General features: G+C 45.0%; 1 protein-coding gene and 1 long non-coding RNA gene across 5 annotated transcripts; one reads left to right on the forward strand and one right to left on the reverse strand.

The window, feature by feature from the left end:
- Window positions 1-388: 388 nt before the first annotated feature.
- Window positions 389-9,327, reverse strand: ydjc (YdjC chitooligosaccharide deacetylase homolog). Of its 2 annotated transcripts, XM_024137156.2 has the most exons (6): window positions 9,200-9,327; window positions 8,188-8,363; window positions 7,331-7,490; window positions 4,190-4,289; window positions 2,018-2,195; window positions 389-1,720 (listed from the first exon to the last, which is right to left on the reverse strand). In XM_024137156.2, the coding sequence occupies exons 2-6, from the start codon at window positions 8,349-8,351 to the stop codon at window positions 1,369-1,371; spliced, it is 954 nt and encodes a 317-aa protein (XP_023992924.1). In that variant the 5' UTR covers window positions 8,352-8,363; window positions 9,200-9,327; the 3' UTR covers window positions 389-1,368. The 2 variants fall into 2 exon arrangements, with proteins under 2 accessions (XP_023992924.1, XP_070294794.1); XM_070438693.1 differs by lacking the exon at window positions 389-1,720 and having other exon boundaries at window positions 2,103-2,193; window positions 9,200-9,326.
- LOC139024164 (uncharacterized) lies at window positions 3,294-4,144 on the forward strand. Of its 3 annotated transcripts, XR_011475456.1 has the most exons (5): window positions 3,294-3,351; window positions 3,655-3,726; window positions 3,762-3,829; window positions 3,970-4,007; window positions 4,076-4,144. It is a non-coding gene; the product is annotated as an uncharacterized lncRNA (long non-coding RNA). The 3 variants fall into 3 exon arrangements; XR_011475454.1 differs by lacking the exons at window positions 3,294-3,351; window positions 3,655-3,726; window positions 3,970-4,007; window positions 4,076-4,144 and adding exons at window positions 3,450-3,520; window positions 3,562-3,654; window positions 3,923-3,949 and having other exon boundaries at window positions 3,762-3,856; XR_011475455.1 differs by lacking the exons at window positions 3,294-3,351; window positions 3,970-4,007; window positions 4,076-4,144 and adding an exon at window positions 3,923-3,949 and having other exon boundaries at window positions 3,640-3,688; window positions 3,762-3,856.
- Window positions 9,328-24,596: the final 15,269 nt, after the last annotated feature.

Below are 24,596 nucleotides of genomic sequence, written 5' to 3' on the forward strand. Positions count from 1 at the left end.
TTGCTTGCTTCGTAGGATAGCTGCTCAGCTGCTTCTGCGTAATCCCAAAGTCTCTAACAGGGCTTGTGTGTAGCTCAATTACTCAGTTTGAAGTTAAATTTGAGTATATTAATATTGGGTGCATTGACTTGACTTGCGTTTCTGTTTTGGTTGGAAAAACTATTTTTCATATACTGTGATTCAAGGTGATTGAGGGGTTACTCGTGACCAACCGAATAAATAACAAAAAAAACGTCAGTTGATCCAAACGAAGTAAGACATGCTACTACCGAGTCCCGACTCACCTTTTAGTAACCTCTCCCCTCCCACAGTAGCAGATGAGTCCTGTAATGCTTCAAAACGTAGGAAACCCTCATTTCAAACCAAAATACTTAATGCAAGAATGAGGTTCTGTCACTTTTCATTTATTCATACAGCCATTATAGTCAGTTGGGCATTTCAGACCATTCTGCTGCTTGTGATATCCTAAGAACATAATTAAATAAATAGTGTGACACACAAATTAAGAAATATATACAGGATTGTTATTTTAAAACGAGGACATTAAAAAGACCTAGATAGACTACATGCAAATGTTTAAAATATAATATGCTATAGGCAAGCCCTATTTGGGCCGTGCTCTTTTGGCAGTTACTCTTCTGTTGACGCCTTCTTGTGTGATCAGCTGATTTGAGGTTAGCTTTGGGATGAGAGAGAGCATAGTGATTTTTGTGCTTGTCTCTCTCACCTGAGATGATTGGTAAACAACTGCCTCGTCTGTAATAAACACTGTCAAAAATAGGATTGTGCTTCACAGAAAATAGTGGCGCCGCCTGGTGGCTTGGAGGTAAGGTTGCACCAATGAAAGAGCAGCAGAGGAGTCCAATTCCAATTCTACACAAGCTTTACCACTCAGAATGAAGCCATGTATTAGGAAATGTGTTCTAAATACTCAGAACAAAGCCATAAGAGGGGGCTGTTGGGAGGAGCTATAGGAGGACGGGCTCATTGTAATGGTTGGAATGGAATTCATGGAATGGTATCGAACACATCAAACATATAGAATCCACGTTTGATTACGTTCTATTCCAGCCATTACAATGAGCCCGTCCTATAGCTCCTCCCACCGGCCTCGGGAAGCCATGTATTGGATAGTTAGTGTGGCAGTAAGTGTGAATATTGGAACGTGACCCCTGAGTGGGGGACTCAGAGGTAGGATCACAAAACTTTCCCAAAATGCTCTGGGTTTAAAAAAAAATCCCAGTCGGAGAATTCTGGGAATAAGCAGCGAGTGAATCTTCAAATTCTTCAATTGAGATTTATGAAACACCAGATAAAAGTTTTGGGAATTCAACAACCCTACCCCTGAGCGCGAGGGGTGTAGGGGCCTCAGAGGTCCCTGAAGGCACAGAGTTGGACTCTCTCCTGGGTGTAGAAGGCCAGTAGGGCTGGGTCCTTCAGGGTGGTCAACTCCTGCTGCCTGTCAGCCGACTGGGAGAAGTCGTCCGGCCCCTCCCCACACCCTCCCTCCTGGGGGTGGCTGGGGTACCCAGGGTGCACCATGAGCTCTGCCGTCAGCACGGGGCTCTCCGTGGTGTTTTTCCTATTTTTACTTTCACCCCCAGGGGGCGACAGTGAGACATCCAGGTCTAGTTCCAGGGCATGGCTGAAGGCTCGTCTGAGGTTGGGGACTGACATGTTGTGACCCATGGTGGTCAAACCTAGATAGACATCAGGCCATCTGGGAGAGAGAGAAGGTCATTTTCAGCTCATGGAAATATTTTTTTAAACTTTTAACCGTACCCGAGAGAAACAAAAACACTATCTTCTCTCATTGCATGATTGAAATCACCCAGGACAAGTGAGACGAACAGGACAATAATATCACTTTATGTGCCTCAAGATAATCTTCAAGTGTTTAGTCTGAAAGGAACGTGCCACCTTTCTAATACTGTACCGGGATATACTGTAAACAGTATGGATCATGAAGAGATTCTCATGACATTCACTACCACAGGGATTTCAGTGTGTCTCCTACCTGATGCCATGTCGTCTGAACACGGGGATAGACTCCAGCGCGTCCTTCTCTACCTGCATGTAGAAGTCTCTGAGGACAGGGGACAGCCAGGGACACGAGTGTAGACCACGCTCCACAGGAACACGTGTGTAGGAGATCCCACAGTCAGACAGCACCTGGGCAAACACCTCACACACCTCTGAAACACACGCAATGTTGTTGTCATGTGGTGTTGCTACCATTTTGTTGTCATGTTGTGTTGCTACCATGTTGTTGTCATGTTGTGTTGCTACCATGGTGTTGTCATGTTGCTACCATGTTGTTGTCATGTTGTGTTGCCACCATGTTGTTGTCATGTTGCTCCCATGTTCCTAAATTCCCAATCTGGCCCTCAACCATCACGGTCACCTAATAATCCCCAGTTTACAATTGGCTCTTTCATCCCCCTCCTCTCCCCTGTAACTATTCCCCAGGTCGTTGCTGCAAATGAGAACGTGTTCTCAGTCAACTTACCTGGTAAAATAACGGATAAATAAAAATAAATAAATAAATGTTGTGTTGCTACCATGTTGTTGTCATGTGTTGCTGCCATGCTATTTTGTCATCTTAGGTCTCTCTTTATGTAGTGTTGTCTCTCATGTCCTATATTTATATATAGATATATATTTTTTTAATCCCAGCCCCGCCCCTGCAGGAGGACTTTTGACTTTTGTTAGGTCGTCGTTGTAAATAAGAATGTGTTCTTAACTGACTTRCCTCGTTAAATGAAGGTTAAATAAAATAAATAAAAATAGGCACACACATAATCAGATGTGCAGCCAGATATTTGTCAAGCATTAATATGACAATCATAATTTTAACCATCAGTTATATTTTTAACCATGAGTTATAACAATTTACTACTGCTCTATTAACTAATGAATAGTCTATAAACGACCTTTAAACCGAGAGTATCAAGTGTCACCAATGCCCTTATGACAACGACGTGGTCAAAAGCCGTACATATTCAAATGAAAAAAGGAATTACTACTACTACTACTAATGGTTAAATGAATGAGTTTGATTAAATCAACAGTGGTAACCTCATTTAAAACTGAAGGTGGGGCCCTTTCCCCTCCTTGCCCTGTAAACAGATGATGTGGAACATTTCTTCATCTAGATAAGATCACCAAACAACCATTTAACAAAACCACATGATTCTGTGACTCATCATGTGGTGTAAAACCCCGGGGTCATGTGCTTCATGACAATGAAGAGGAAGAGTTCCGCGGTGTCATCAGAGTGTCATCAGAGTGTCATCAGAGTGTCATCAGAGTGTCCTCAGTAGAATATGTCTGAGAGGAGACGTGGTTGAGGTTCAGAATATGTCAGTCAGAGGGGAGACGTGGTTGAGGTTCAGAATATGTCAGTCAGAGGGGAGACGTGGTTGAGGTTCAGAATATGTCAGTCAGAGGGGGAGACGTGGTTGAGGTTCAGAATATGTCAGTCAGAGGGGAGACGTGGTTGAGGTTCAGAATATGTTCAGTCAAGGGGGAGACGTGGTTGAGGTTGAATATGTCAGTCAGAGAGGAGACGTGGTTGAGGTTTAGAATATGTCAGTCAGAGGGGAGACGTGGTTGAGGTTTAGAATATTCAGTCAGAGGGGAGACGTGGTTGAGGTTCAGAATATGTCAGAGGGGAGACGTGGTTGAGGTTTAGAATATGTCAGTCAGAGGGGGAGACGTGTTGAGGTTGAATATGTCAGTCAGAGAGGAGACGTGTTGAGGTTCAGAATATGTCAGAGGGGAGACGTGGTTGAGGTTCAGAATATGTCAGAGGGGAGACGTGGTTGAGGTTCAGAATATGTCAGTAGAGGGAGACGTGGTTGAGGTTAGAATATGTCAGAGGGAGACGTGGTTGAGGTTTTAGAATATGTCAAGAGGGGAGACGTGGTTGAGGTTTAGAATATGTCAGTCAGAGGAGACGTGGTTGAGGTTCAGAATATGTCAGTCAGAGGGGAGACGTGGTTGAGGTTAGAATATGTCAGAGGGGAGACGTGGTTGAGGTTTAGAATATGGTCAGAGGGGAGACGTGGTTGAGGTTCAGAATATGAACATTGGTGACACACACAGTTCTATTGCGTAAGACCTCTCACAATAAAATGTTTACGCAATGAGCACAACACACCTTTCTAGTAATGTTATGTCGTCATACCTGGCAGCACATGAATGTGTTGGTGCCCGTCCATGTGACAGGGTAGATGACCCATCAGCTCTCCAAACAGCCTCACCTGAGCCCTCAGCTCCAGCTCCACCTGACACACACACACACACAATGTGAAAGCACACACCTGAAAGATAACCATGTGCCACGGGGAGAATGTAAATATATAATGATCCAGTTTGAGGGACAAACACACACCCTAAGGATAGTGAACAGCTGAAACACACACACCTGATAAGGAACAAACACACACCCTCCACAAAACAGAAAAAAAACATGAGTGTTACGCTAAAACTGTTCCCAGTAGATCGGGAACGAACACCTGAGTTCCACGTATGAAAAACAGGGAGTTGCTTTGGGTTACTGTAAAGTCGAAGGCCTCAAGCACTTAAAAAAAATACCAGTTACTCCTGTGTATATTTCTTTATAAATCATCACATTGTAAAAGACAGTTGGATAAGTCAACATAGTGGGTGAGTTTTTGAAAGCCTCTTATATGGCGTATTGACGTATGGCGTATATTGTCATGCTGTGTGGGCCAGTTAAACAACATGGCACCAACAGTGCCTCTTCACCCCGAACATCCCCATCCAAACATGTACATGCTCATGTTTACACCCTCCTTTCTATCCTGTGTCTCTTCCTAACTCCTCTACAGTCTCAGGACAACACAGTCTCAGTACAACTCCTGTACAGTCTCAGTACAAATCCTCTCCAGTCTCAGTACAAATCCTCTCCAGTCTCAGTACAAATCCTCTCCAGTCTCAGTACAAATCCTCTCCAGTCTCAGTACAACTCAATGTGACCAAGATCTCCACAGACACACAATGGTTGACCTAGCCCTCTTCCAAGACGCTGTGTTTACATCACAAACAATACCAGATGTAACTGGAAACTTCCCTAACCACAAACAGTATCCATCACAGAAGCTGTCAGAACCAATATTCATGAAGCGTGCAGTTCTCAGGTCAGTTTTGCCCTTTTAGATTGTAATGAAGGTACAAGGTAGCCTGAAATCCAGGACCTGTTGTGCTAACATCCCACTCCTTGTATTCTGTGTTTAGCATSACAAGGAGAGGAATGACATCTCAAAACAGACTGGTACCCAGGCTGGGTACAACGGGACCTGATCCCAGATCAGCACTCCTACTCTGAGACACTTTTTGAATACGGGTTCTGCGTCAGTATGGGCTAAACAGAAATAGAACTATTATGCTTTAAAAAACAGGTGACTGCTGGAGCAAATCAGAGAGAATTCCTTTGATTCAACTAGGTAGGTTATTAAACAACACTCTCTCAGATCACACTCTGATAGCTAACCTGCTTAACTTCACTAGGGTAGGGGGCAGGATTTGGAATTTTGGATGAAAAGCGTGCCCAAATTAAACTGCCTGCTACTCAGGCCCAGAAGCTAGGATATGCATTTAAAATATTTGGATAGAAAACACTCTAACGTTTCCAAAACTGTTAAAATAATGTCTGTGAGTATAACAGAACTGATATGGCAGGCGAAAACCTGAGGAAAATCCACCAGGAAGTACTATTATTTTGAAAGGCTGTTTTTCCATTGAAAGCCTATCCACCATACAAAGACTTAGGACCCAGTTCACAAGCTCTGTGGCTTCCTCTACATGTGGCCAGTCTTTAGGCATTGTTTCAGGCTTTTACTCTGAAAATGAGGGAGATACAGCACTTTCAATCAGTGGCCAGTGGAAATTTCCAGACATCAGCCATGCGCCTGATCGGGAACGCGCCTTTATTGTTTCTCCTTTCCTATTGACGAAGCTTTTGTCCGGTTGAAATATTATTGATTATTTATGACAAAAACAACCAGAGGATTGATTTTACACATCGTTTGACATGTTTCTACTAACTTTTATTGTACTTTTTTAAACTTTTYGTCTTGATGTTGAGAGCGCACATTGTGCCTTTGGATTTCTGAACTAAACGCACCAACAAAACGGAGGAATTTGGACAAAGATGAACTTTATCGAACAAAACAAACATTTGTTGTCTAACATGGAGACCTGGGAGTGCCATCAGATGAAGATCATCAAAGGTAAGTGATTCATTTTAATACTATTTCTGACTTTTGTGACACCTCCTTGTTTGGAAAATGGCTGTATGGTTTTCTGTGGCTAGGCACTGACCTAACATAATCGCATGGTGTGCTTTTGCCGTAAAGCCTTTTTGAAATCTGACACAGCGGTTGCATTAAGGAGAAGTTTATCTTTAATCGTATGTTAAACACTTGTATCTTAGATCAATGTTTATGATGAGTATTTCTGTAATTTGATGTGGCTCTCTGCACTTTCACCGGATGTTTGTTTGAGACAAGGCATTTCTGAACATAACGAGCAAATTTCAAAATGAGGTTTTTGGACATAAAGATGAACTTTATCAAACAAAACAAACATTTGTTGTCTAACATGGAGTCCTGGGAGTGCCATCTGATGAAGATCAAAGGTTAGTGATTAATTTTATCGCTATTTCTGACTTTTGTGAGCCCTCTCCTTGGCTGGAAAATGGCTGTATGGTTTTCTGTGACTAGGCGCTGACCTAACATAATCACATGGTGTGCTTTCGCAGTAAAGCCTTTTTGAAATCGGACACTGTGGTTGGATTTACAAGAAGTTTATCTTTAAACTGGTGTATAATACTTGTATGTTTGAGGAATTTTAATTATGGGATTTCTGTTGTTTTGAATTTGGCGCCCTGCAATTTCATCGGCTGTTGTCGAGGTGGTACGCTAGCGTCCCACTTGTACCAGAGAGGTTAAACAACACTCTCTCAGATCACTCTGATAGCTAACCTGCTATTAAACAACACTCTCTCAGATCACCCTGATAGCTAACCTGCTATTAAACAACACTCTCTCAGATCACACTGACAGCTAACCTGTTATTAAACAACACTTGAGTGAGTCTGGTCTGAAGCTCAGTGCTGTGAGTCTGGTCTGAAGCTCAGTGCTGTGAGTCTGGTCTGAAGCTCAACGCCTGTTTATGTTCGACATACATTTTAAAGTGAACAATCTAAGTCCCAGCATCACTCTGTTACCGTGGAAATGCCCGAATATGAAAAAGGAAAAAATACCTGCCCCACCTCTACTATGTTGTTAAGAAAGAAGCCTACCTCTGTCATGTTGACCCGGCCACTCTGTAATGCCTTTCTGAAACCCATCTTCCCATGGAAGAACCCGTCTTTGTTGAGGAGAGTGGAGCCTCGTTTCAGACCCTGGCTGACTGGTAGACCCTCTGAGAGGTTGGCATGGAGGCCGATGGGAATGTGATGTCTGCGGAGGAAGATGGGGTATSAGGAAATTAGGGGTCAGTTTTCCGGACTCAAGGTAAGCCTGGTCTTTGACTAAGGAAGCATGGTCAATAGAGATTTTCAATTGAAAGTGCTTTTTAGTCCTGGACTAGGATTTCTATGGGTACGGGAAACCAAACCCTATAGTGTCTGACATCATAGATGGAACTGCCAAGCAGTAATATGAGCTGGTACATGCTCGGCAAGAGAAAAACACTGATTGGACAAAATACAGGAAATATGAGGTTTCAAATATATAACACCTTTCCTGATTGCATGAATTATTCAATAGACAATCAATAAAAACACAACAAGTGAAAGTGAACTGAATGTCACCTATCAGGAAGTTACTGTCTTTTTAAACCGATTTACTGTAATTTATCGGGACTATCTAAAAAAAAAAAAAAAAAACACCACTTCAACAGGTGACTTTTCGTAACAGGTTAAGAGAGCATTTCTGCTAACCCGAACCCTTTTCCTAACCTTAACCTAATTCTCCTAAATTGCTAGGTGAATTATCCCAACCTGCAGCRTAAATTCTCCTAACCTGCTATGGAAAAAGTCATAGCTGCATGGAAGTGTTGTGTTTTAAGGGCATCTTGTAAGTGTTCAGTAGGCTATTAAACATCCTATTAGCTATGGAAGTAAACATTGTACTTTACTATATGAAGCCTACTTACCTTTTGGCCAACTCTGTCGCTTCTTTCGCCGAGGAGGCGTTAACCAGAAGGGACACATTAGAAATTCCCCCGGCTTGGAAACAATCCACTATCCCCTGGTTCCTTTTTGGACAGTACCCAAAATCATCTCCTGTCACCACCAGCTTGATTTTGGGTTGAGGCATTATCGCTGGACGCTGATGGAAAAAGTGACACAGCACAGGAGATGCACTGGTTGAATCAACGTTGTTCACACGTCATTTCAACGGAATTGCGTTGAACCAACGTGGAATATGCGTTGAATTGACGTCTGTGACCCCAGCACTGAGCTGCAACAATGTTAAGGATGTTCAATTCACCAGCTTGTGACACATCACCGGTGGACTCTAGATATTTATTGAACGTGATCATCACGTGAACAAGACACTGTCAGGGACGAGAACACAAACTAATGTTCCCTGTTCGAAGTGGAAACCTGATCAAAGCTTCTATTCTATGTCGAATAAGAACGGTCAAATTCCTCCTCTATGATTTGAGTCAGCGAATCAGATCATTTGTAAACCCGGATTAGAAAAATAAAACATGTTGCTTGCCCTCTTTGATCGATTGTTGTATAGACCCATAACAGCCTGTCCTGATTATAGCCGATTGCCTCTATAAACTGGGTTTCCAGCTAGCAGCAGCCGCCAGCTAGTTGTCAAACCAACACACAGGAAGGCAACTCAACTCATTAGTGGAAAACAGTCACAATGGTCACTTTTACTGCCTAATCTTAAAGAGGCAATCGCCATAGTATACCTAGAAATGTATGGACATTTTAAGAAATAGGCCTACAATTTACACTTGTTTCAACGAATATGGGAGACTAATGCAAACAAGCATCATCTATTTAGAATATGCGAGGAGGTTAACTGCAATCTGCCTCTCTTTCAGTAGCATACATAATATACAATAATAGATAATGGAATCAAGTCGAATTGATCCATAGCCTATGTGTCATATAGGCTCTAAAGAGTGAAAAGACGCGTCTTACCCATTTTTAAGACACGTGTTTGTCCATTTATGTCCGAAGCCGGAGAGTCAAAACGAGAACAAATACCAAGCTCTTCCGACTGACTCGAAACTGCAATGAAATCCGTAACCTACTTTTTCGGATTAACGCAACCTCTAGTGGATTGAAATGGTATTTCATGTGACGTGTGTTAGAAGCAATGACGTGTATGATCCCTAGATGATTTAMAGGGGCCGCTGTTTTGAAGCATGCGCAGCCATCTTGGTACTCCTCCATTGTAAAAAAATATTTTGGAAGCTATATATTTATAAATGCATTTATAAATGTCTAGATTTGTTTTGACACGTTTATTCTACTACAGACACCTTCATGCATACTTTTACATTATATTATGTGAGCTAAACATAACAAAACATATAGAAATAAATTCTTGCTTCCAGGAATTGTGTACAGATCCTTGAGACATTTGGCCGTCCATTATCATGCTGAAACATGAGGTGATGGCAGTGGATGAATGGCACTGCAGTGGGCCTCAGGATCTTGTCAGGATATCTCTGTGCATTCAAATTGCCATCTATAAAATGCAATTCTGTTTGTTGTCTGTAACTTATGCCTGCCCATACCATAACCCCACCGCCACCATGGGGCACTCTGTTCACAACGTTAACCTCAGCAAACCGCTCGCCCACATTAAGCCATACACGTGGTCTGCGGTTATGACGCCGGTTGGACGTACTGCCAAATTCTCTAAAACAATGTTGGAGGCGGCTTATGGCGGAGAAATKTAAATTACATTCTCTGGTAACAGCTCTGCTGGACATTCCTGCAGTCAGCATGCCAATTGCACACTCCCTCAAAACTTGAGCCATCTGTGGCATTGTGTTGTGTGACAAAACTGCACATTTTAGAGTGGCCTTTTATTTATTGGTCCCTGCACAAGGTGCACCTGTGTAAGGATCATGCCGTTTAATCAGCTTCTTCATRTGCCACACTTGTCAGGTGGATGGATTATCTTGGAAAAGGAGAAATGCTCACTAACAGGGATGTAAATASATGTGTGCACAACATTTGAGAGAAATAAGCTTTTTGTGTGTATGGAACATTTCTGGAATATTTTATTTCAGCTCATGAAACATGGGAATCAACCGTTTACATGTTGCGTTCATACAGCGCATTCGGAAAGTATTCAGACCCCTTCACTTTTCCCACATTTTGTTACGTTACAACCTTGTGCGAAAATGTRTTAAATTGTTGTTGTTTTTTGTCATCAATCTACACACAATTACCCCACTGTATTTTTGTTCAGTGTATTTCTCTCTRTAACCTACCACAGGAGGTTGGTGGCACCTTAATTGGGGAGGATGGGCTTGTGGTAATGGCTGGAGCAGAATCATTGGAATGGTATAAACTACATCAAACACACGGTTTCCATGGTTTCCAGGTGTTTGATGCCGTTCCATGTGCTCCGTTCCAGCCATTGTTATGAGCCGTCCTCCCCTCACCAGCCTCCTCTTGTTAAGCCTACGTATGGTTTTCACTTAGTTTGAGGAGAAGAACGAAATATTCTGCACATGTCGCATAACTATTTGAGTAAATAACTATGTGTAAATCATTTGCCCTATTCAATCAAGGCATGCAATTCGGTGGTCTAAAARTACTTTTTGCCTTTTCCTAGCCAAGGGCCTACTCATCAAACACAGACGGATCATCACATAAAACATTCATAAATGGTAATAAGACCTATCCCCGTACTGCACCAGGCTCTTGTGAAACCTTTCTTCCATTATGAATACCACTGGCTACACAGCGTTTCCTTTCCCATGTCACATTGCCCCAGCTGGCCAATGACTGTTGACAGTTGACACAGGAGTCTATGACATAATCATCTATTCTATTCTGTTCTTTATACAACGGGTGTGTCTAATCGTGAATGCTGATTGGTTAAAACCGCCTTCCAGTCAGTGTCTATTCCAGAAGTGACCCAACTCTATGACCATGAAATGCCTATTTACTCTGTTCCATCTGGTTCCATCTGACTGCTCAATCCACTGTCTCATCAGCCCAGCCAAGAAATGTATAAACTTGATCTCCACTATAAAAATCAGCTAGACTTTATCTCACATTTCTTTTTGACTAACATTTTGTTTTCAACAGCGGGKCAAACAACGACTTTGTTCATTCTCAATGACATAGCAGCCTAATGGACTGATGCACAATTAGCCAACGTAATAATTATTTAATTATATTGTTCCATTATGCATTTGTGTAATCACTGACGCATGTGATTGGGCAAGTAGGCTAGTGGGCTTGACAGAGTTCAGAGTTTGCAATAGTAGGCCTCACATATTTTGTTTCCAAAAAACTTACGAGGCCTACATAGCCTTCATTTAAAGAACAGTAGGCTTGTTACAAGCCGTTATAACGTCTGGATTCTGCACATCTATTCTGAAGAGAATTGAGGGAGCAGGAAACTCAGACTTCGATGCAAACAGTGGAYTCAACTTTCTCATATCCGACTTGACCGAATCTGAATGCGTCCTCTTCAGAAATCTAAAACTGTTGGACGCGAACCAGAAATGGATGGAGTCCGACGAAGACATGGTTCTATTTAACAGAACCTCAGGCTCCTCTGCCCAAGCCCAGTCACCCATCGTTGATCTCTGCGACCCTATGGCGCTGTACCCTGAAAGAGGAGCTTAAAAGCTTTTCCTTGCTAGAGAGGCTCATGTCAAAAGTCCCGCTGAAACTTCTTCAGGCCAGAAAGGCAGACGGGGTCCCTTAAACCTGCCCTCCCCGATCAAAATAAGACAACGTCACACAAGGTGACAAATGTATCTTGTTTGAATGTAACGGCTGGGACTTCGGCGGTTGACGCCAATCAATCACTCGCCGGGCTCTCCTCCACGGATCTGGACCCCTCGACCAATCAGCGCACAGAAAACACGGGGGAGATTCCATAGGAGCAGTCGTCATCCACTCTGAAAATAGAGCAACGTGAGTGTTCAAATCTGATTGCCTTTGATACCCATGCTGATGCAAAGGCAGAATGCATAAACTGTGTGTGTGTGTGTGTGTGTGTGTGTGCGTGCGTGCGTGCGTGCGTGCGTGCGTGCGTGCGTGCGTGCGTGCACGCGTGTGTGTCTGTGACGTGTATTCATGGTTGTCAAGGGAAGCTAGGCTTCCCCAAAAAATTGACCAAGATTTTTTTTTATTTTTAAACCATACAAAATTATTTATCTTTCGTCTCTCTGTGTTTCAGAAATGTCCTTCAATTTCCAAGAGACTTAATTTCTCTCACTGATTAAATCATCCGGTCGAATGAAACAGCGCCCCTCTGTCTCACTATGTGTAGCGTATCTGATGCTGTCTGGTCAGAAAGACTATGACATTGTTGCCGCCCRTAGCATTAAATGCTAAGGGAAGCCAGCGAGCATTTGGCCTCCCTTGATAAATGAAGTATAAAATAATAGCCAATCAGCATTGAACTAAACTGAAAGGTCTTGGTRCACYGGTTTGGATTTGGCTTCAGACCAATCACATCACAAGCCAAACTTCATTATTGACAGAAACWAACTTSAATTGTAGCTAAAATCGGCCATGGATGGAGATAGGGATTTGGACTTGTGGTTKTACTTAATTCTCCGTACTGGCCAATGATTATGACGGCGATTCTGATCCAACCATGAATTCTATATGTAGCTAGCTAGCTAGATGTAGTATGCTAATGTTAACTAGCTGGGCTGRCGTATCGATGCACATGAACGTTAGGATAGCGAGCAAGCATTTTAGCCAGGTAGCCTAGGACAACAAAAACTAAAAGTGTACTGTATGACAGAGTCATAGACCGTTTAGGCAACATGAAAGAGGAGAATGGCACTAGCCTTTCTCTACAAGTAGGATGAGTCATCATGTTTTTTCTACTTGCACGCACGCACAGAAATCAGAACCATGGACAGCCACATCATATTTAGCTTACGTCGATTGGACTGAATAGTTTTTTGGTATCTTTTAGTTGTCACTGTATTAGACTAAGATTTAATGATGTTGAAATGTTGAAGTTGAAAAGGTGCTGGAATAGTGGAGGCAGCCCCCTGTTTTTTTTTTGACTTTCGTTAAAACTCCATGTGGTTCTAAATAAATAGTTGTTTTTAGTAGTCCAAAAATGTCAGAAACGTTACCTTACTTGACCATGCTGTAGGTCATGTAACTGTTTGTTACATGCAATATGTTTTGCAATATGTGGTGTGTTTATGCAGGGCCGGAGAAAAAGCCTGAAAACACAGTAGCTCACCAGGAGGAGGTTTGATTACTCCTGATTTAAACCAGACTGTAGTTAGGCTTCCTAATAGATCATGGATTTCTCTTCCTATTTTCACAGAAGCTTGKCCAGACCCCTCGTCACAGATACACTGGCTGTCTTCCTCCAGTGAGCAGCAGCTTCCGTGGTCTCTGAGAGGGATCCTGCAGGATGCCCTATCTAACCTCAACAGACAGAGCAGGAGGGAGATAGACCTCTCCCAGAACACCCTGTCCAACCTCAACAGACAGTGAGCAGGAGGAGAGTAGACCCTCCAGGAACACCCTGATCCAACCTCAACAGACAGAGCAGGAGGAGATAGACCTCTCCCAGAACCCCCTGTCAACCCAACAGACGACAGGAGGAGATAGACCTCTCCCAGAACACCCTGTCCAACCTCAACAGACAGACAGGAGGGGATAGACCTCTTCCCAGAACACCCTGTCTAACTGCTCAAACAGACCAGCAGAGAGGAGATAGACCTCTCCCAGAACACCCTGTCCAACCTCAACAGACAGACCAGGAGGGAGATAGACCTCTCCCAGAACACCCTATCCAACCTCAACAGACAGACCAGGAGGGAGATAGACCTCTCCCAGAACACCCTATCCAACCTCAACAGACAGAGCAGGAGGGAGATAGACCTCTCCCAGAACACCCTGTCCAACCTCAACAGACAGAGCAGGAGGGAGATAGGCCTCTCCCAGAACACCCTGTCTAACCTCAACAGACAGAGCAGGAAGGGGATATACCTCTCCCAGAACAACCTGTCCAACCTGTTGTTGACATTAAGCAAGAGTTATAGGAAGGAAGAATGAGGAATATGAGGCCCATGTGTTTGATCAATTGGAGACCACTAGGGGTGCATCACAGTTGTTTGATGTGGGTTCCACTCCTTGTCTCAATTCCTTGTCCCCTGCTCTCCTTAATCTCCATCTCTTCAGAGTGCAGATGGAGGAAAGAGAAGAGAAGACAACCTAGCCTACTAAATTTTTCTATAGCCTAAATCCTTGAATGACATGGTTGGCCACACAATACACTCAAATTCGATTACGATCAACACAAATACATATCAAAGACCATATAAGGGAATCCTGTGTTGCAACAATGTATACATCTTGTATCAGCAGTAGTTTTCTGTTTCCACTAGTTACCACAGTGGAATRTTGTGGTATATATTGTAAAAATGTAAGGTAGGAATTAAGGTTAGCAGTGGGATTAGGGTTATGTTGTTACTGTGGTAAATAGTGACGACGATTTTCTGGCAATAATTTCATTTCCGCTTCATAATTAATTTATCAAATATGCAAGACCTCACATGTGCTTCAACCAATAACTGATCAGCATGTGTTATCCTTTACTTCCGTGATCAGGGACTTGTCAAGCTCTGATTGGTTTACATAAGCACTACTGTTTGAAAGTGCCTTGTTCTCTCGCGCTATATCCTCTCGCTCTCGATTATGTCCATAGACACAGAACAATGGGATTAATTTACACTCTCCGCGTTTTAATCAAATCATTTTTGGTCGTTCTTTTGTGGTCCAAATGCGAGGGTCGGGAGTCGGAGTTTAACTACGTCACCTGCGGTTCGCTCGTGAAATTGCTGAACACGAGACACAACGTTCGGCTGCACTCCCATGATGTAAAATACGGCTCAGGTAAGSCATCATTATCAGTAGAGAACTCCACCGTCACCAGTTATTGACGGAATAGTTTAATGCTGCGTTCAAAACAACTGGGAACTTGGAAATCTCCGAATTACTACTTCAAAGGTTTAAAGACAATTTAGCTCCGATTTGGAAATATCGTTTTGAAACGGTGTGACAACTCGGAATTCCAAGTTTGGAACTCGGGCCTCTTTCTAGAGCTCCGACCTTAAGATCACCGAAGTCATGATTTGACGTCGTTTTTTCCCCTGCGTTCCCAGTAATCTTAAATGCACCATAAAGGTCAATCTTAGTGATTTCGTTGAGTCAAGGCACCGCAGCGTAACAAATCCCCTACTGACAGTCATAAACCGGTTGGTCTCCATTTCATAGCTGCATGTCTGGAGGAAAGATGTTGCGTTAAACCGGGAAGTATCACGGCTTTAAATGGTCATGACAATACGCTAATTGATTTGCCTATATGACGACAGTCTACTAGACTCTGGTCGAGAATCGAGCTCGCAACAATGATGTATCAATCGGTGAGTGGAACATTTGTTCCAACAAACAATGTATCGTCACTCGATAGTGAAACACATTTGTAACCATGGAATAAGCAGGTGGTTACATTCTAGTGCGGTCTATTGGATACATTTGCCTCCACTTTTTAACCACTGATTTAGACGTGAAGTAGGCCTATTGTAATTTACAGTCAAATGTAAACTATGCTGGATGCAAATCTTGCCATCCCCTGCGATACATATCAGTTGCACCGATTGCTGTAACCTAATGCGCAGCAATAGAACCCACAGGAAGAGGGTTTCAACAGGAAGAGGGTTTCAACAGGAAGAGGGTTTTAGCTGTAACACATGCAGTACTCTATTACAGTAGTAACTAGTTATTCCGGAACTGACGTTTTAGTGATATACCATCAATCAAATCAAAGTTTATTGGCCGTGTAYACAGTTCAGCTGATGTTATAGTGGGTGCAGTGAAATGCTTMTGTKACTAGCTCCTAACAATGCATTTAAACGTCAAAACAAGTRCACAAATAATCACACAAAAACAACAAGAAATCAAGAAATGTTGRAACTAATCCTATTTAACAATCCAAAGAGCATTTGGATTACTGTTACAGTGCATATATCTGTACATATAYACACCGGRTGAATTTACACTAGATATAGCCTACTGAAAATGGTATGTACAGCAGTAGATATGTTAGTGAGYTATGTCARGAATCMRGTGTATAAATTGAGTTTCAAATTTCTGTTTGAATTTGACTGCCGATCTAAAATCATTTTCTGCTGAAGGTGATAATACTAGAAACGTTATGAGAAAAATGATGTAAGAAACACCACAACAACAACAAGAATAGTGCTCAATGTGACGAGGAACCTGAAACGGGATGACCTTGTCTGTCGCTGCTATCTTGCACATCAAACCCCCAAAATTCTGTGAAGTTTTTTGGGGGACTTAACCTTGTGCTCTAAACRTTTGATACGAGACTGTATATGTCTTTTTAGTTCACTGACACTCTGGACTCAGAAATAGAAGAATGACGGCAAGATGGATGTTTGAGGCAAATCTGTTGACTCCTTTTATAAACTGTAGGCAGTGGGCAGCAGTCTGTGACGGGCGTCGAGAGTGCAGATGATGCCAACAGTTACTGGAGGATTCGGGGGAAGCCCAACGGGACCTGCCAACGCGGCGTGCCCATCCAGTGTGGGCAGGCCATCCGCATCACGCACATGACCACGGGACGCAACCTCCACACACACCACTTCAGCTCGCCGCTGTCCAACAACCAGGTAAGAGAGGCAGTGGGAATACACACACACAATTCTAGCTAGTCACTGTCCAACAACCAGGTAATAGAGGCAGTGGGAATACACACACACACACACAATTCTAGCTAGTCACTGTCCAACAACCAGGTAATAGAGGCAGTGGGAATACACACACACACAATTCTAGCTAGTCACTGTCCCACAACCAGGTAATAGAGGCAGTGGGATAATGACACCACACAACGTGGTTACCCTTTATTGGTATGATACAAATTCTAGCTAGTCACTGTCCCACAACCAGGATAATAGAGGCAGATGGGAATAACACCACACACAATTCTAGCTTAGTCACTGTCCAAACCCAGGTAATAGCAGCAGTGGGAATACAACACACACACAATTCTAGCTAGTCTTTCACTGTCACAACCAGGTAATAGAGGCAGTGGAGACACACACACAATTCTAGCTAGTCTTGTCCACAACCAGGTAATAGAGGCAAGTGGGAATCACACACACCAATTCTAGCTAGTCATGTCCAGGTAATCCAAACACAACCCAACTGTCCCCTTCAAATGCAGTTCTGTTCTAAATCAAAGGACCTGGACCTACTTGTCTCACGTGTCACTCGTTTTTCTTCCAGGAGGTGATGTAACTGCGTTCGGTACGAGGTGAAAAGCGAGGGATATGACCTGGATCTGTTTGGGAGTCGATGGAGTGAAGGCCTTTCAGCCTTGGGAAGCGGGCATTATCTAGACGAGGCGGGTGTCGCTTTTCAAAATAGTACCTTGTGGGACACACGCTGAACGCCTTCACTAGAGCGTGACGGTTGGTGTGTCGCAGATACGCCAGTACGGACTAAACCCATGGGTATCAGAAGGGAGGTGCTCCGGCATGTGAGCATCATTGCAACCCAGCACAAAAAACTGGAAGGTAATGGTTCGGTGTGGTCTTACATTCTCCAGCCAAGTAACCGCTGAGACAAGGCAATCACGAAGAGCTCTGACGACATCAATCAAATGAAGATCACCGACTAAAAGTAGCTTCTGGAAGAGACACTCATCAAGTCTATGAGATAATAATATCAACCACCGAACAGCAACCACTAGAGACGACATTCAATCGAAACTAATGACACTGGATCGCCATCCTGCTTTACGAAGAGCTCTGACGACCTCATCAAGCTTAATGAACACTGGACCAGTCACGCAGACGCTGTCTCGTGATCCGCACCATTCGTCAAGGTCTAAGATGAGAACGCCTAGTCTGAAACAACTGTAGATTAGCGTGGGGAGGTGCTGGGAGCGACTAGCTCTTTATTCACATAAGCTGCGCGTCTCGGATGAGTACCATCTTGAGCGATCCACGAACGGGTATGGATAGACATTCACAAGATGAGGGCATCATACTCGTCACATCTCTATATTGCGCCTAGGCTTCGTTGCTGAGAATGGAATCCCTATTTCCCTTATTTCGATAAATATATCCGCACATCTGGTATGACTCTGATCAAAAATAGTTGCACTAGAATAGGAATGGGAGCCATATCAGAGCACAGTCCAAGTGCGACTGCAGGATGCAGCTAACTGGGTCAAGAGAGCGCCTATGACTTTATGACATTCTTTTGTATACCCGTAAACAACCGGGAACAACGTTGATGAACTGTTGACTACTGACTATAGCTTACGTTAGGAGCATCAGGCTCTGTGCAGTCAGTCTCTGGTGACGTGATCAGACGGGGAGATGAGAAGGTTGTCTGACAGATGAGAATCAGTTGACGTTTTTTTTTTTATTGACACGTCTCTGGAACGAAAATGGGATTGAAGAATTTGGCTTTGTAGTTTGAGGGAGATATCAGAGGTATTAGCACACTGAAATCTAAGGGAACCACTGCCATTTCCAGGTGAATCTACTGTGCCTGTCTACTCCTTAGTGACCGACTGCATACATCCTGATGCTAATAAAAACATTGTCTGGATTTTTCACTTCCAAGGTCTCCACCTCTAGCTGCTGTGCTTACATTTACATTTAATCATTTAGCAGACGCCTTTATCAGAGCGACTTACAAATTGGTGCATTCACCTTTGATGATATCCAGTGGAACAACCACTTTACAATAGTGCATCTAACTCTTTTAAGGGGGGGGGGGGGGTTAGAAGGATTACTTTATCCTATCCTAGGTATTCCTTAAAGAGGTGGGGTTTCAGGTGTCTCCGGAAGGTGGTGATTGCTTACCCTTTACCTGTAATAATATCCCATTTAGACACCACATACAGTGCTGTAAGGCCTTTCCCCTGGAACATGACCTGATTGCTTTTGGGAGTGTTTTCTTATTGTGTTTAGACTTATTTTATGTTTGTATGTCAGGAAAGGATATAGTTTATTTGTATAAGGGAAGACAAGATGATTTAAGTTATTTGGAACACAATTTTTAAGGCCTTTTAATTTTTTGTTCTCTGCCGTTTTCATTGTGGGTCATCGGGGAGGATATTTTATTGTCCATAATATAGAGCCTCAACTCCATATGTTATGATGAAACACCTTGGTTTGGGCTAGTTGCTCTTTTCAATGATGAATCACATCAATAATGACATTGTGTTTCTGTGCCTATGTCCAAGGAATATTCTCTAGTGGTGCAATTCACACCTATAGGCTACTGCACACATCCACATCCACACGCTATTGGACAGAACAAACTAATGTAATGACATAGAAGTCATGTACTCTTGCAATAGAGACTAGACGTCAAGGCTGGAAAATTGTCAGAGACAGAAAGTTAGAGAGCATAAAACAGGACCGAGCTCATATTAGGAATACTACAAAGGTTCTTAGAGAATCTGACGGGTCGTCAGTGCAGTGGAGCTGCCATAGAGTTAAATAGAGGACTCTGGATGAGCTCCCRAGTGGCTCGGTGTCAGAGGCGTCACTACAGTCCCTGKTTCGAATCCAGGCTCTGTCACATCCGGCCGTGATTGGGAGTCCCATAGAGMGGYSCACAATTGGCCCAGTGTCGTCCAGGTTTGACCGGGTTAGRCCGTCATTGTAAATAWGAATTTGTTCTTAACTGACTTGCCTAGTTAAATAAACTTTAAATAAAACAATAAAAATAAATATTAGCTGTTTTAGACTCATGATGAGTCTATCTAACTCTGAGTTGACTACAGACTGAAATTCTAGTTCTATTTGACCCCCCCAATCAGAACAGACCCTACCTAAAATGGTTGACAAACTATTCCATTCGGATGTATAGAGGCTCTATGATACTGGCCTGTCTAGGGATTCTTCTATGACTATGGTTGACTCTGCTGCCTCAATGCACAGGGCTGATCCTGGATCAGTGTGGTGGGCGGATAACTCCTGGTTTGCTGCACTGAGAGACTGACAGGTGGTGTTACTAGCTTCCTCTGGGGTTCTCTCTGGTAACTGTGGTGCCTGGGTCAGCTGGTACATTATCATAGGGATCAGCAGCTCCAGCGCCTGGCAGAAGAGTCATGGAAATGGGATTCCCCTGAGGTTGGGCTGGGGAAACCTCTTCCTGAAGTAGAGAGAGAGAGTAGAGGAGCAGCCCTCCAATCAGGCTGCAGCGATGCACATAGTTTGCAACGCGGAGTTGGTCATGTCACAAACACCTAGAGGACTAGTGCACAGGGGGGTGACTGCAGGGACTAGGGCATTGGGGGGAGCGCTGACTAGGCATGGGGGTACTCAGCCTTAGGGGTGGGAAGATGACTGCAGGACGTAGGGCATGGGGAAGGTGAGGACTGAGAAGGGTGACTAGAACTAGGGTATGGGGTGTGAGCTGCAGTACTAGGGCATGGGGAGGTGACTGCAGGACTAGGGCCATGGGGTCGATACATGAGAGAGTGCAGCAGACTAGGGCATGGGGTGACTGCGGCTGGGCTGACTGCAGTAGGGCAAGAGATAAAGATGTATAAGACTATAAGAGATGAGCTGCAGAATGGGGAAGGAGTATCGGCCTAGAGTGGTGACTGCAGGACTAAGGCATGGGGAGGTGACTGAGAGGCATGGGAGAGAGACTAGTATGGGTAGTACTGCAGACTAAGGGCATGGAGTAGACTGCAGGACTCATGGGAGCTGCAGACTAGGGCATGGGGGGTGTGACTGGCAGACTAAGGGCATGGGGAGGTGACTGCAGGACTAGGGCATGGGGAAGAAGTATAGATAGGCAGGACTAGGGCATGGGAGGTGACGCAGCGACTAGCATGAGGGGGTGACTTGCCAGGACTAGGGGTATGGGGAGGATATGAGGGACTAGCATGGAGCGTGATCAGGAAGGCAGGGCAGGTGACTGCAGGACTAGGGCATGGGAGATGGAATTGCAGGACTAGGGTGGGGTGTGACTGCAGACTAGGCAGGTGCGAGCGAGGGCATGGAGATGCAGGACTAGGAGAGGAGAGTTATTGTGACTGCAGGACTAGGCATGGGGAGGTGACTGCAGGACTAGGGCATGGGGGTGACTGCAGGCCTAGGCATGGGGAGGTGACTGCAGGAACGTAGGGCAGAGTGACTGCAGGGATAAGGCTGGGAGACTGCAGGAGACTGAGGACGAGGACTAGGCATGGGAGGTGACTGCAGACATAGGGCAATAGGGGCAGGGGACTGCAGGACTAGGGCATGGGGAGGGGACTGCAGGACTAGGGCATGGGGAGGGGATGCAGGACTATGGGCATGGGGAGAATGAACTGCAAGGACTAAGGCATGGGGAGGGGACTGCAGGACTAGGGCATGGGGAGGTAAATGCAGGACTAAGCGCATGGGGAGGTGACTGGCAGGACTAGGGCATGGGGTAGGGTTAATGAGGACTAGGGCATGGGGAAGGGACTGCAGGACTAGGGCATGGGGAGGGATGAGGAACTAGGATGGGGGGTATGTCAGGACTAGGGCATGGGGAAAGGACTGCAGGACTAGGGCATGGGGAGGGTGACTGCAGGACTAGGGCATGGGGAGGTGACGACTGCAGGACTAGGGCATGGGGAGGTGACTGCAGGACTAGGCATGGGAGGTGACTGCAGGACTAGGCATGGGGAGGTGACTGCAGGACTAGGGCATGGGGAGGTGACTTGCAGGACTATTAGGCATGGGGAGTGACTGCAGGACTATGGGCATGGGAGGTGACTGCAGGACATAGGGATGGGGAGGTGACTGCAGGAACTAGGGCATGGGGAGGTGCTGCAGGACTAGGGCATGGGGGGTGACTGCAGGACTAGGGCAGGGGGTGACTGCAGGACTCAAGGCATGGGGAGGTGACTGCAGGACTAGGCATGGGGGGGACGAGGACTAGGGCTGGGGAGGTGACTGCAGGACTAGGGCATGGGAGGTGACTGCAGGACTAGGGCATGGGGGTGTGACTGGCACGTGACTAAGGGCATGGGGAGGTGACTGCAGACTAGGGCATAGGGGAGGTGACTGCAGGACTAGGGCATGGGGAGGTGACTGCAGACTAGGGCACGGGGGTGTGACTGCAGAAGGACTAGGGCATGGGGAGTGACTGCAGGACTTAGGGCATTGGGGAGGTAGATGCAGGACTAGGGCATGGGGGAGGTACGCAGGACTAGGGCATGGGGAGGTGACTGCAGGACTAGGGCATGGGGAGGTGACTGCAGGATAGGGTTGGAGGTGTGACTGCAGTAACTAGGGCATGGGGAGGTGACTGCAGGACTAGGGCATGGGGGTGTGACTGCAGGACTAGGGCATGGGGGCTGCAGGACAGGGTATGGGGCAGCCACCACTCCAATCTCCACACTCTTCTCCACGATGCTCCTCCGCCTCGCCGAAACGATGTCCACTGTGTCGACGTGCACACAAACACCCCCCTCATCAGTTGCCAATCACCTGGAAACACAATCTAAAACACTCAGTTTTCACGTGGGATGCTTGTTCTAGGTCCAAGAAACAAAGGATCTTCTGTTGAATCTGACAATTAATCTTGATGGTTGTAAGTCGTCTCAAATAAACTGTGAAGGACCTCGCGTTACTTGGACCCTGATCTCTCTTTTGACAACATATCAAGACTTTTCAAGGACAGCTTTTTTTTCTAGTAACATTGAAAAATCAGAAACTTTCTGTCCAAAAATGATGCATGAAAAATTAATCCATGCTTTTGTTACTTCTAGGTTTGACTACTGCAATGCTCTACTTTCCGGCTCCCGGATAAAGCACTAAATAACTTAAGTTAGTGCTAAACACGGCTGCTAGAATCTTAACTAGAACCAAAAATTTGATCATATTACTCCAGTGCTAGCCTCTCTACACTGGCTTCCTGTTAAGGTAGGGCTGATTTCAAGGTTTTACTGTAACCTACAAACATTACATGGGCTTGCTCCTACCTATCTTTCCATTTTGTCACCTTGACGTACGCTACGGTCACAAGACGCAGCTTCTAATGTCCTAGAATTTCAAAGCAAACAGCTGGAGGCAGGGCTTTCTCCTATAGAGCTCATTTTTAATGGAATGGTCTGCCTATCCATGTGAGAGACGCAGTATCGAATGTGAACGGAAAGACACTGGAGCAACGAACCGACCCTTGCTGTCTCTGCCTGGCCGGTTCCCCTCTCCAACTGGGATCTCTGCCTCTAAGCCCTATTTACAGGGGCTGAGTCACTGGCTTACTGGTGCTCTTCACATGCCGTCAATTGAGTGGGTTGAGTCACTGACGTGATCTTCCCGGTCTGGTTGGCGCCCCCCCTTGGGTTGTGCTGTGGCAGAGATCTTTGTGGCTATACTCGGCCTTGTCTCAGATGGTAAGTTGGTGGTTGAAGATATCCCTCTAGTGGTGTGGGTGTGCTTTGGCAAAGTGGGTGGGTTATATCCTGCCTGTTTGGCCCTGTCTGGGGGTATCGTCGGATGGGGCCACAGTGTCTCCCGACCCCTCCTGTCTCAGCCTCCAGTATTTGTGCTGCAGTAGTTTATGTGTTGGGGGGCTAGGCTCAGTCTGTTATATCTGGAGTATTTCTCCTGTTCTTATCCGGTGTCCTGTGTGAATGTAAGTATGTTTTTCTTTCTTTCTCTTTCTTTCTCTCTCTTCGGAGGACCTGAGCCTTAGGACCATGCCTCAGGACTACCTGGCCTGATGACTCTGTGCTGTCCCAGTCCACCTGGCGTGCTGCTGCTCCAATTTCAATGTTCTGCCTGCGGCTATGGAACCCTGACCTGTTCACCGGATGTGCTATCTGTCCCAGACCTGTTGTTTTCAACTCTCTAGAGACAGCAAGGAACGGTAGAGATACTCTGAATGATCGGCTATGAAAAGCCAACTGACATTTACTCCTTGAGGTGCTGACCTGTTGCCCCTCACAACCACTGTGATTATTATTATTTGACCCTGCGGTCATCTATGAACATTTGAACATCTTGGCCATGTTTCTGTTATATATCTCCACCGGCACAGCCAGAAGAGGACTGGCCACCCTTCATAGCCTGGTTCCTCTCTAGGTTTCTTCCTAGGTTGGCCTTTCTAGGGAGTTTTTCCAAGCCACCGTGCTTCTACACCTGCATTGTTTGGGGTTTTTAGGCTGGGTTTCTGTACAGCACTTTGTGACATCAGCTGATGTAAGAAGGGCTTTATAAATACATTTGATTGATTGATTGATTGAATCATATCAATTGCAACCCCCAGCAGTGAAGCGCTGGGGGCTAAGTGCTCGGTCGCGTTTATTCCCAGTCCGGTC

This window comes from Salvelinus sp. IW2-2015, unplaced genomic scaffold (assembly GCF_002910315.2).
Source record: "Salvelinus sp. IW2-2015 unplaced genomic scaffold, ASM291031v2 Un_scaffold1117, whole genome shotgun sequence".
NCBI lineage: Eukaryota > Metazoa > Chordata > Actinopteri > Salmoniformes > Salmonidae > Salvelinus > Salvelinus sp. IW2-2015.

Excerpts from the sequence above, each read along its gene's own strand:
- ydjc (XM_024137156.2), bottom strand. The coding sequence starts at position 8,351 with ATGCCTCAACCCAAAATCAAGCTGGTGGTGACAGGAGATGATTTTGGG. Across the intron at positions 4,290-7,330 it reads GCCGGGTCAACATGACAGAG|GTGGAGCTGGAGCTGAGGGC; the intron begins GTAGGCTTCTTT and ends TGTGTGTGTCAG. Across the intron at positions 1,721-2,017 it reads TTCAGACGACATGGCATCAG|ATGGCCTGATGTCTATCTAG; the intron begins GTAGGAGACACA and ends TCTCTCTCCCAG.